This window comes from Pelmatolapia mariae, linkage group LG3_W (genome assembly GCF_036321145.2).
Source record: "Pelmatolapia mariae isolate MD_Pm_ZW linkage group LG3_W, Pm_UMD_F_2, whole genome shotgun sequence".
In the NCBI taxonomy this organism is placed as follows: Eukaryota; Metazoa; Chordata; class Actinopteri; order Cichliformes; family Cichlidae; genus Pelmatolapia; species Pelmatolapia mariae.
In genome coordinates, this window is record NC_086229.1 from 80,947,852 (window position 1) to 80,959,995 (window position 12,144).

The following is a 12,144-nucleotide window of genomic DNA, read 5'->3' on the forward strand; positions in this document are numbered from 1 at the left end:
CAGACAATGTATTATGTGTAGCCTAACATTGTTGCTCCTCAGAGAAGGCTTAACCAGCTGTGCACTTTAAATCGTTAAAGAAAAACCATGGGAAGAGGCATGAAGCGTTCCCTCTCTTTAAACAAAAAATAACACTGCAGACCCCTTCTGGCAATCCAATGGATGACTCTGCATTTGGTTGCCAGGAGAATGATACTTTCTGACTAATAAAGTTTTGTGGTGGGGGGATTATGGTGTGAGCTTGTTTTTCATTCCAGTGAAAGAAACTCTTAATGCTTCAGCATACTGACATCTACTGAAACGGTTTGAGGATGGACCCTTCTGTTCCAGCATAACTGCACACCAGTGGACAAAGTAAGGTCCATAAAGACAGTGAGTGAGTTTGGTGCAGAAAAACTTGACTGGCCTGCACAAAGTCCTGACCTCAACCAGAGAACCCTAGTTTGCACTTTTGGAAGAGTGGTTAAAAAAAAAATCTCCAAAACACACTCCTGAACCTTGTGGAAAGCCTCTCCACGAGATCTGGAAGCTGTCAAAGTTATGGGTCAACATCATATTAAACCTAAAGATGGCCACTGAAGTTCATATGCGTGTGAAGGCAGACGAGCCAATGCTTTTGCCAATACAGTGTGTACGGTGCGTACTTAATGGCTATATTGTTATAGTGACATAACATGTACAACACAGTCTAATGCTGTTAATTCTTAAATTCCTCCACTAGTAGCACACATACCAAAGTAGGCTTTGCAGAGCTATCAGACACATCTGCTGGTTCAAGGACTGAAACAGATCCACTACATTTACATTCTTATTGCTAATAAACAACAAATGGTCATCCATGTGTCCGGCAATGGGGAAGCGCAGGGAGCAGGAGGACAGCGCGCATGCGTTCAATAAAAGCCAAGTCCCGCCCGTGCGCTCGTGTGCGTTCACGCGATGTAGAAAGTGATCGAGAGGCAGCGCGCCAGTATGTTGGCAGCAAAAGTTAGAGGCTGCTAACATTAGCATTAGTAATGAGACTTAGGGTGAAATTAACTGCGCCGTGAGAGTGTGTAAAGCCGTGATAGGACTTATATTAGTAAACATGGAGATTTATAGAGAAGAGGAGGGTAAGAAAGCGCTTTTTGTGTCTTTTAAAAAGTTGTTGGCTAACGTGGCTAAGAAGCTAGCTCGCTTGAAGGAGTCATGTTTGTGTAGCGAAGAGCGAAAGCCTGGTTATTGAAACGATGGTATTTATATTGTTCCTTGTTCTTTTGTTTGCTTTTGCAGAGATTCCGGATCCTCATATGTTCGTAAGTACGCTCTCTTCCTTAAAGTTTACGCGCGCGTTAGCTTACGCTTTGTGGAAAAGCTCCCCGCATGTTGGCTCTTACTTCGTGGGGGAGTTTATGGGTCTACGGACCGAATGGGTAAGGTGTTAAGATCATCAGTGGCTTCCACGCAGGTTGGACGTGAAAGCAGCACAGTCTAATTTGCTAAATGGAAACATGTAAACACTGCGCCGTGTCACTTCCTGTACATATCCTGTATTCAGAGAAACGCTGTACATGCACAGCTGCTTCTTACGGAAATCTAAACCCAGTTTTACCAGTGAGCAGGATGTCTGTGAAATGGTTTAGAAAACAGTGATATTAGTAATCAGTCTCAAGGAATTGCAAACCATGCTTTCCTTTTTTGCGTGACAGTGAAGCGGATATTTGACGTAATAATCTCGTATTGTACGTGCAAAGTGGTCTTAATTGGACGTTTCTGCTCCGAATATAATATATTGACTCCATAACAAATCCTAAGCCAGTCCGTGGATTATTCTAAGGAAAAGTTCCGTCTTCATATCTGTTGGGTTAGTGACATTTCCTCATTAAGTGGCATGTTGTTGCCCCTTTTCCTCCCACGTGTATAACCTGCCTGTGGATTTCCTTTTTCTGCCACGGAACTCAAGATGTACAGATTAGCACATCAAAAGTTGACACGAAAAGCTGCTCCACAAATAACTCCAGTGGATCAGACAACTGCACAGCTGATTATGTAACGCTTGACATTTATTTTTGTGCCAAACAAACTTTGCTCCACTGTAATTTATTGGTGCTGTTAAAATGGAGGGAAAAGACTTTATAGCTTTGTTTAATCACACCAACCTTCTATTTGCATTTGTGCTCAACATTACAGCTCTTATAGTGATTCTTCTATAAGTCTGACTAAAATAAACTATAGTATTCACTATGAGAATATGCTCCACATCCCCAAATTAGACGCAGGCTGCTTTGTTGTTGCATTTACGTGTATTTATTATAGTGCAAGACCAGAGAAAGGGGCTTGCCTGCTGATCCAGTGACTCAGAGCTTCTGGATAAAGGAAAGTGAAACTCTTGGACGTGGTGCTTTTCAGTGCCAGCATTCTTACTGGAGCTCAGAGGCACGCTGAGTACTGGCAGTGGTGCAGTTTTTCAGCAGCTGTGGGAATACTCCACACTTATCATACTGGGATCCAGATGTAGGTGGAATGTGGGTAAGAATTCAAGGCTGAAGAGGCTGCGAGCGAGGGCTGTACGTGACTGTTTGTGAATACCTTTCAAATCATTTTCTCTCTCTCCTTCCTGTTTAGAGAACTGTTTTAGGGATGTTTGAAGGACGTCCTCATATGCAAAGAATAATAAGATGTGGCCTTCTTGGTAAGGAGATATTGTGCAACACGTCTGCTGTGCACACTTGAGTGTGTCAGTCTTTATTTGTGCGATTGTATGAAACTTCTGAAACGTTATTGTTCCTACAGGTATTGACTACGATGACGATCTAGACGACCCAGACAATGATGATTATGTTAGTTGGAGTCATGATTTCCATGGATACCCTGCAAACCGCCTGAGGTCATCCAGCGCTGTATATCAGCCTGTATACTCTTCAGCCCGTAATTCTTCTTGCCCGTCCCCTTTAAGATTTCAGACAAAGGAGCGTGTAAGTGTTTAGTTTGACAGTTTTCTTTTTGATATGATGTTGTCGTGCTGCAGACTCTAAATGATTCAAATCTGCTTCTTTAGGATGCTGAAAGAAAAGCCAGATTATTAGAAGAATCTAAAAAAAGCAAAGACAAGGCTGACAAGAAGCGGCTTAAGAAATGGGTAAATCCTGCTTTCTTGAATATGAAGTGATTGGTAATAAATGTCAGCTCGTGTGAGTAATGTTCACTGCGTGTGTTTGTTGATCAGAAACAGAAGGAAAGAAAACGTCTCGAGAAGCTGGAGAAGGACAAGCTGAACCCTGAAAAAAACGAGGAGGTGATGATCGTTTTATGCAACACGTTCTGAAAAAAAGAAACTGTCCTCTTATTTCACAAACTTGTCTTCTGTGCTTTACAGGGAAAAGATGATGCAGAGCAGTCCAAAGCAGAGGAGGGTAAAGCCGTTAATGATGAACACAAAGCCAATAACAATACTAGTGTTAAACCGCAGGCCTCAGCCAAAGATACAGACAGCAGTGACAGTAGCGACGTTTCCAGTGATGAAGACGGCAACTCCAAGAACGACTCAGGCGACTCAGAGGTAGCACTTTTAAGAGTGGATATCATTCTCAAAATGAACCACTGATTGATGCCTGATGGTGTAAAATGCCATTAACCTGATACTGTTCTTTTAATCCAATTTACTGAATACAGGAAAATATGATCGCACGAAATTTGGCTGTAAATTATATCACTTTCTGTTCATCAATTACATTTTTTTCTCGTCTCTTTTTAAGGAACTTGATATGACGAGTAGTTTTGTGAGAAAAGCTGCTCTTATAGCCATGCATAAACTGGAGCAGAAGCCCAAACTGGAGAAGAAGGAGAAAAAGAAGATGCCAGAAAAAGAAGAATACAAAACAGTCCCTGAAAAATCACATGAAGAACGGGAGGTTGGAAAGAAGGTGAAGAAGCTCGCATACAGATCAGATTGATACAGTGTTTCCTCTATACGAGTGAGTTAAGTAGGAGATGGAAACTACGCTTTTCCTCCTTCTTACTCATGTGTGTTTGTACCCCTTTAGACGTCTTTGTTGGGACCAAAAATTGGAATTTTACTATATATGTGTGGACCAACAGTCACTTGTGAGGACAGAAGTGCCTCTCCTCACGGGTTTGAAGGAATTTTTGAGACTCAAAATGTGGTTTTAGTGTCAGGGTTACAATTAGGTTATGGTTAGGGTTAGGTAAGCGACTAGGGAAAGCATTATGTCAATTAGATGTCCTCACTAAGATGTCAAAACGAAAATGTGTGTGTGAAACTCACTGCAGAGAAATGAAATGTGTGCACATCTGTTAGTTAAACATCTTAGATAAAACAGCAGTGATGAAGGAAACACCGGAGAATAACAAGAAAGCTGTAAAACCTGCTGTATTGTGTCTTTTGGTGCACGTTAAAGGTTGAAACTCTGTTCTTGCTGTCTACGCAGGACTCTGCTGTGCCCAGCGTTCCCTCCTTTGAAGACCATGTAAAAATAAGCACAGAGCTTGCCGGTAAGTTTCGTCATTATTCATTCACATAAATTCTCAGTGAGGTGATTTGACTTTTAAAGAATGCGTAAAATGAATATTTATCAGTGAGATTCACGTGAGATTTTCTTTTTTTTCCTAGTCATTGGAAATAAGCATGCGAGTGCTGGAGACTTTAATATGGCTGTGAAGTATTTCACAGATGCAATTAAGCACAACCCTAAAGAGTTTAAGTAAGAACATGTCTGCTTACCTAACTTTAAGTAACAGCAGTGATTTAACTTGCACCACTAGCTTTAATGTGATCTCTCCGTCTGTTGCAGGCTATTTGGAAATCGGTCCTTCTGTTTTGAGAAGTTGCAAGAATACGAGAAGGCGTTAATGGATGCAGAGTTGTCGCTTGGCATATGTCCAGGCTGGGATAAAGGCCTGTATAGGAAGGGAAGAGCTCTGGCTGGTCTAAAGGTAAAAACAAACCTTTTATCTAATCTTAACAACCCTCACATGTCATGCTTAAAATGCTGTGTGTTTCTGAATTTAAGAGCAGACTCTTGTGCAACAGCGTCCTTTGTTACAAAGCACTCTTTAACCAAAGTAGCAACACACTTTTCTAACAAATGAGGGAGAAACATTAAAAAGGACATAAAATTGAGTGCTGGTCACAGGGAAGTTAGCTTAGTCTTAACTTGTTGATGCAGCTGCAGTCGGCTGTGTAGCGGCACATGCTGGATGTGACCCATCAGTGGTTGTAATGTTTACAGTCTACAGCTTGTTTGCAGCATCACTGCAGTTGTTGCACAGGTTCACATTATTTTCCTCTAAGACCAACTCGGCTCAGTTCAACTCAGTTTTCAGGGTTTTCCATTACGTAGTAATACCTGGAACCAGGAACTTTTTAAAATTTCCTACTCGGTTGGGGTTCCAAGTGAGCTGAGTCAATCTGAGAATGACGTGAAGAGACTGCGTGCCACTGATTGGCCGGTCAGTCACGTCACTTGATGAGTCATGAGAGCGCCGGTTCTGAAACCTGTCAATGAGGGAAATGGCTCCACAAAGTCTGTTAAAAAGTTGTATACTGAGCTACAGGTATACTATCGCCTCACATACAGATGACATCAGCCGTGTTGCTATAACAACACCACACACATTGAGGTGATCCTCAATTGTAACAGAGAGCAACTGAAACAGTCGAGTCGAGTAGGTACTATTGAGAAAGAAGCGTTAGACTTGTTCTGACTCAGTGTTCTGACAGTAATTAGGCCAATTAGTGAAGCAACAAAATGATCTGAACCCAGGTTTACTTTGAATTGAAGTTCTTGCTGTCCGTAATGTTTCAGAGGTATGAGGAAGCTGCCCTGGCCTTCACGGAAGTTCTCAAACTGGACAGTTCGTGTGCTGAAGCTGCCCAGGAGCTGATGCGTGTGCAGATAACACAGCTAATGGTATGTAGCAGCTGCGCTTAGTGGTGCCAATCACATCATGTCAGGAGTCAAAAGTAGTGCTACACTACATGCGTGTAACTACATTGTGTACTTGAATCCAACCAGAAACCGTGCTAACATGTTCATAGTTGAGATGAGAAAAATGGCCTGCAGCTCGAGGTTTCAGCTGTGAGGGAAAGTTGGGAAAATGAAGACTGAGCCTTTATTGAATGTGCTTCTTAACTTGTGTTTCTGTTTTGCTTCAGGAGTTCGGTTTTACTCGAGAGCAGAGCTCAAATGCTTTAATAATTCATGGGACGGTTAAAAAAGCACTAGAAGTGCTGTCTAAGTTAAACGATCGACCAGGTGAGTTTCTCACTCCACCGCAGTTGTGGAAATAAGTCTTTTGTTCTTGTAGCCCACCTGTGTATTATCCACAGAGGGTATCGCTTGTATATTAAGCTTAAACTGACGAAGTGTGTTTAACTGTGTATTTTTATCCAGTTTAATTGCTGATCTTTGTGTGCAGGAGCTCTTCCGAACGGCTCTCTCCCACCTGTTCAAGTAGCAAATGTCACTGGAGTGTCTCCAATCCTTTCAGCCAACACAATCGCTGCACCTGCTGCCGCTGTGCGTCCTCCTGCTCAGTCCAAGGATGCGCTGAAAAAAACACTTATGAACAAACCTTTGGGCGCAGTCCAGAATACATCTGCTGCTCAGAGTCAATCAAAGCCTATTCTTACTCAGCCCATGAAGGCCAGCAACGGCGTTAATCGACCACCACTGTGAGTACTGATTCACTCTCACCGCAGGGTGCTTATGTGGAAGGTTGAGATGTTGCATTTTTAACACGATAATGTTTATAGTGGACATTGAAGTTTCTCACGAAGGATCTTTTGAAGTGATGGTGGGGGAAAAAAAAAATCCAGACTGGACTCTTGGCTTAAAGTTCTCAAAATACATTAGTTTAGATTTCACAACAGATTAATTCTTGGAGTAAACGTAGTCTAACATAACTGTGCAGAAGTAACAATGTGGCATTGAGGTTGTACACCAGGAGCCCTTTAATTTCTCTGCTTACTGTTCTCGTGCGGCACCACTAATGAAGCGAGAGAACACCGTAAGCACGCCACTCACTCAGCTTGAATTGAATATATGCCTAAAAAAACAAAAGCGAAGTTTGATATTTTAGCTCAAAAATGGCCCTTTGTGTTACTATTGCTGATTTACTGGTTTCCACTTGGATAATAATGACCTCAAATGGCACAGCCTCACAAACTTCATAACCACCATTTCATCCACAGCTAGTGTAAACAGGTGGATTGATTACATGAAGCAGAAGCAGCATGGGTATATGTGGGCACCTAAACATTCAACACTTCACCCCCCCGGGTCACTTCCAATAGATCACTGTATGAAATATTAAGTGTTATATAGAGAATGTGGCGCAGCAGATAGGAAGGTTAATTACAAAACAGATTCTTGATCTGTTTTTGTAATTGCGAAATTTAATTAGTCAACAGACAAGGTACTTTATTGGTATTCTTTCACCTTTAATTAGACGGCGTATCCCAGGAAATCATTAGAGCAGAAAATCATTAGGCTTTTTTTTTTTTTACTGTTTACTGTGCATATTATAAATTATTGTGTAGCTATCCCCAAAACAGACTTTGTGCATAGGTCATATATTGTTTTTTAAATGGTGTCTTCTTTCAACAGGGAGCTGTTTCCAGTTTGGGTGGGAAACCTGAATTTCCCAGTAACTGACTCCATGCTTGCAAACCTGTTTAACAAGTAAGAGCCTGTAGTGGAGTTCTAGGGTTTGTTATGTAATAAAAGTAAATAGCTCTGCATTGCTACTTTTTATGGTAACTTTGTTTTGTTTTTTTACACACTCCTGTCCTGCAGGGTCGGGGTCGTCTATAGCGTCAAGGTTTTGACTGCCAAACGATGTGCCTTTGTTAACTATACAAAACAAGAACATTGTGATGAAGCAATCCGACGTTTCCACGTAAGTGCATCCTTTATTGTGGTACTGTGTCGTAATTCCGTAGTACTGTTTGTGAAGTTGCCGAGAGGCAGTCGCTGTTGTAATTTGCAGGATGGCTCTCTGGCAGAAATCCAGGAAGCGGGGCCGCTTTAGATTCTTTAATGTATCATTAACTCCCTGAAACACAGAAGCTACAAAAGCCCTTGAATTTATGAAATGAGTTTTAATTTGTCATTTATCTATTCAACTAAATATGAATAAAAAAATTGGCCCACATTGGTGAATAAAAATTCAGGCTGCAGGCAAAGAAGTGCATCAATCTCCAGGGTCAGAAATCTGCCCTGCTTCAAGCCCTGAATTTTGCATTTTAGGGGTTCATCTTTATGTGTGCCCCCTTTCCTAATCTCTTTAGGCAAGATATCTACACTTGTGTCTGTCTAGTTTTTGTTTGTGTCTTCTGAAACTGTCTGGATCATGCTGTGAATGCGTTGTTGACGTGTAACTCTTATCACACAGTCACGGTCACGCGTCTCTCTGTGATTTTGGTGAATACTTTGTCACGTGCCCAGGTTACTCCTCCACCCACTAAACTAGTATTGTGTTCACTCGTCAGGGTTTTGAGCTGAATCACAACAAGCTCGCTGTCAGGTATCCGGACAGGATTCCTGCAGGCTTGGGTATTTCCAGATCTGCCCTGAGAGCTGATGACCTGCAAGATGAGAATGTGAGGTGAGTCCTTTCATACCAGACTTCACAGCTCTGTCCTGCCTCCTGCACGCTCTACCCGGACAGCTCTCTCGCCTGAACCAAACCGAGTACTTTAAGTAGTGAGAGAGCGTAGGGTGTCAGTCTGATTACTGGAAGTGTCCTGCTGAATGCTACATAAGAAAAAGGACACCTGGGGACACCATCCTGCCAGGATGAGACTTAATGTGTGAAAATGGGCCAAGAGTTTAAAGGAATAGTTCAAAACTTTGAACTTTATTCCCTGGCATAAAGGAGCAAGCTATTTAATTATCCAACACATAAATAGCAGAATTATAATGCGATTATGTGTTTAAACTGCTAGTTATGTGTTATTAATGAACTGCTAAATTTAAGTGACTCATACCTAAAATGTAGTTCTTTGTTTTTGTTGCAGGCATAACGAGAACAGCCAAAGGACAGTACGTCCTTAGAAACCCATCCCCGACCACTGAGGGGGCTACTGAATGAAGACCCAGCTGCTACTTTGACTTGGCCTGAATGTTGTGTTTTCAATAAACACTTCTTGTCCAGTACAGACTAATCAACAGTATCTACAGGTTTCCTGATGTAATAGCTTTATGTAAAATTACCTGGTAAATTATGTCTGAAAATATCGTGTTAGTGTAAGGTGATAAATCCAGATGTTAACAAAAGCTTCATGTTGCCAAAATTTTCAGTCTGACGATTACATGGAAGGGTTGGGTATGTATTTTAAATGTTAGTATTCAGAAAAAAACAGTATGTAATTTACATATTTGTTTATTTAAAGTCTGCAGATTAGTCTAAGACTGCAGAGCAGGCTTACAGCTAAGCACACCAGTCTGTTTCAGTAAATAAGTAAATTTGAGTGTTAATTAAAAAGTTGTTCTGTTGACAATTTCTGAGTCATGCAAGTAACATTGGTCATCAAATTCCAGTATTACATTGGCTCTAAAAATAATTTCTTTTAAACATGTTAAGCAGCAGGAATCACTAAAGTTTTGTTTATGTCGAAATACTTAAATAATATATAGAGCCTAAACATATGTTCAATTAAGGCCTGTGGTCAGCCGGTTTTCCAAAATTATCTGTAATCATTATGGTCATCCATAATTCTTATTATACATTTACTATAAGCTTAATACAGCTGTATAACACAACAAGCATTACGCTGTTGTTTCAGTGCTCCTTGTTTATTTTTACCTGAAACGTGTCTTAAATGAAAAACCTCAAGGGTTGAAAATGCCACATTTTTTTTTAAAAAATATATGTCCTCAAATTGTGAAGGTTGTTCTTAATCCAACAATTAAAGTTTCTTTATACTCTGGATTCCTGCATTTCTTTCTTTCATTTTTTTTAAAGATATGAACTAACTTCGTGGGGCATAGATGGACCTTTCTAGAGAAAGCTTGTAGTGGGGTGTCCTGTTACAGATGTGATTGAAAGTGTAGAAGTGGACCAGATCTGTGTGAATTAGGTCTTGACCTCGACATGGAGGTGGTCAGTGATCAACAATAAAACAAATCATCTGCCAAGTGATCACATTTAGGGCTGTTCCAGCTCCCCCCTACAGAAGGGCATTGTTTACACAAATCACACCATCTGCAATCCAAAAAGGTGAAAATGAAACAGAAAAACATGTTGCTAAAAAGATTTACTTACAGCGGGTACAGACAAGAAAAACAGTGGAACACCAAAACCAGGGCAAAATGTCATTTTTCAAACTCATAAGTAGAGAAAACTAAAATGATTGAACAGATGGGCACAAAAGAGTCACAGCCGTCTTCTTCCAGTTATCCCATACAGGGTTGTAGTTGTGCTGAAGCCTGTTGCTGCTGTCATTAGGTGAGATGTAGGCTACACCTGCATACTTTTGAACTTTGGGAGGAAGTCTTAAGTGTCATGAGAGACCAACCCAGACACGGGGAGAGCATGGAAACTCATAGAAAGGTCAGCCAGTGGATTCAAACCCAAGACCTTGCTGTGAGGCACCAGTGCTAACTACAATGGTGATGGGGCACCCACTCACCCTGTTGGCTCATGTCTTTAACATTATGTCACGTTTTGGGGGTAAAGTCTTTACATTTGTGTGAACTTTTGTCATAATCAGCCTTAAACTTTTGTTTTGCTGTGACGTCACCTGACGCTGACCAACATGATCAGTTCATCCCTGAACCTGAGTGAGTCAAAGTGCCAAAACTGGATGGAGCCCATTCCAGGAGATGCAGAAATCTTGGTAAATCAGAATATTGACATCCACGTTTCTGCCCAGGGTGTATCCCACTTGTGGTAGCTGGGATAGGCTCCAGCCTGCCCATGACCCTGATGAGGATAAGTAAAAGAAAATGGATGAAAACAATTACATCTGGATTGAAGACTAATTTATATTTTTCTTGAAAACTGCGCTGGTGTGTGGTCGTAGGTAAATGTCAAACTTGGAAAATGTGCACATAAGATGGAGCTCTTGATGAACATTTAGAGCAGGACTTAATTAAATATATGTGATCAGTGCATATGTCTACAATAAACTAATCAAAATCAAAAATAATTAGCTCTCAGTAAACTGTGGGAGTGGCTCTCGGGACATGTGCCCTTTGTGTTCAGGCAGTAATCCAGCTTTGAACAGGGAGCTGTAAATGTGAGACCTATATCAGCCAATAGATGGCAGCAAAATCAAGCAAATTAAAATGTGAGCCAGAAGTAAATGGTGTCCCAGCCTTGAAAAAAAATCCTGACAAATTATATTTTATAAATTCACCGTTATGGCACATGGAGTTAAAATCATGGACCACACACCTCCTTTGTAAGCACCTGGAGCTACAGCAGCTTCAACATTTGCCATCATTAAACATCCTTTCTCCACTGAAAACATTAATACACACCCACTCTAAAAAACACCACGGTTTTCTGTTACTGACTTTTCTTTGCAGCCTCAATTTTGAGTAATTTTGTTATGTGGGTGACTGCACGTATAGTACTCTACAAATCTATCGCATCGGGCTACGAGTGTGCTTAATATTTTACACAAAGACAGGAGTGAAACAGAAAGCTTGGCAAGATGCATTCAACCTGTGAATAGAGAGCCATGTGCAAGAAGAAGACGAAGAAAATGCTGGCATTTTAACAACATGGCATCTCATCAGCAAACGCTCTGAACAGGTGTATGAATTGGACAGATCTGAACAGAAGCACAAACTGAGGATAAAATCTGAACTTTTTCTGGCTCGGCACGCCAAACAATCAAGCCTCTCCCTCCCTTTGGGATCAGAAACAAATATCCACACTGAGCTTCTTAACTGATATGCATATGAAGGTGTGAATCCAAAGCAGCGATACTCTCCGAGGTCTTAAGCATATGGTGCGTGTTTGAGTCAAATGAATGCTTCAGCATGATCACAAATGCAAAGAGGCCGTCTTTAGCCGGGAGCGAAAACACTCAACTCCCCAATGTGAACGGATTTCCTCTCACCTGTCACCCTACTCCCTTCATACGGGGTTTATGTATTCTTACAGGTGGAGGGGAGCGAGTTATTAGTTTGGAGA

At 41.2% G+C, this 12,144-nt stretch overlaps 1 protein-coding gene across 2 annotated transcripts; it reads left to right on the forward strand.

Annotated features, from left to right (window-relative positions):
* Positions 1 to 948: 948 nt before the first annotated feature.
* Positions 949 to 9,924, forward strand: LOC134624895 (tetratricopeptide repeat protein 31-like). 2 transcript variants are annotated; one of them, XM_063470016.1, is made up of 19 exons: positions 949 to 1,109; positions 1,270 to 1,292; positions 2,293 to 2,505; positions 2,602 to 2,668; positions 2,770 to 2,951; positions 3,035 to 3,115; positions 3,203 to 3,271; positions 3,353 to 3,535; positions 3,732 to 3,899; positions 4,425 to 4,488; positions 4,607 to 4,697; positions 4,788 to 4,929; positions 5,802 to 5,906; positions 6,152 to 6,251; positions 6,415 to 6,670; positions 7,605 to 7,679; positions 7,794 to 7,896; positions 8,489 to 8,604; positions 9,017 to 9,924. In XM_063470016.1, the coding sequence occupies exons 3-19, from the start codon at positions 2,500 to 2,502 to the stop codon at positions 9,051 to 9,053; spliced, it is 1,845 nt and encodes a 614-aa protein (XP_063326086.1). In that variant the 5' UTR covers positions 949 to 1,109; positions 1,270 to 1,292; positions 2,293 to 2,499; the 3' UTR covers positions 9,054 to 9,924. The 2 variants fall into 2 exon arrangements, with proteins under 2 accessions (XP_063326086.1, XP_063326085.1); XM_063470015.1 differs by lacking the exon at positions 2,293 to 2,505.
* Positions 9,925 to 12,144: the final 2,220 nt, after the last annotated feature.

What these genes read in the sequence shown, in the direction of transcription:
- LOC134624895 (XM_063470015.1), top strand. Translation starts at nt 1,085, where the DNA reads ATGGAGATTTATAGAGAAGAGGAGG. An exon ending in AGAAGCGGCTTAAGAAATGG is followed by an intron (nt 3,116 to 3,202) that starts GTAAATCCTGCT and finishes TTTGTTGATCAG; the next exon opens with AAACAGAAGGAAAGAAAACG. An exon ending in TGCAGATAACACAGCTAATG is followed by an intron (nt 5,907 to 6,151) that starts GTATGTAGCAGC and finishes GTTTTGCTTCAG; the next exon opens with GAGTTCGGTTTTACTCGAGA.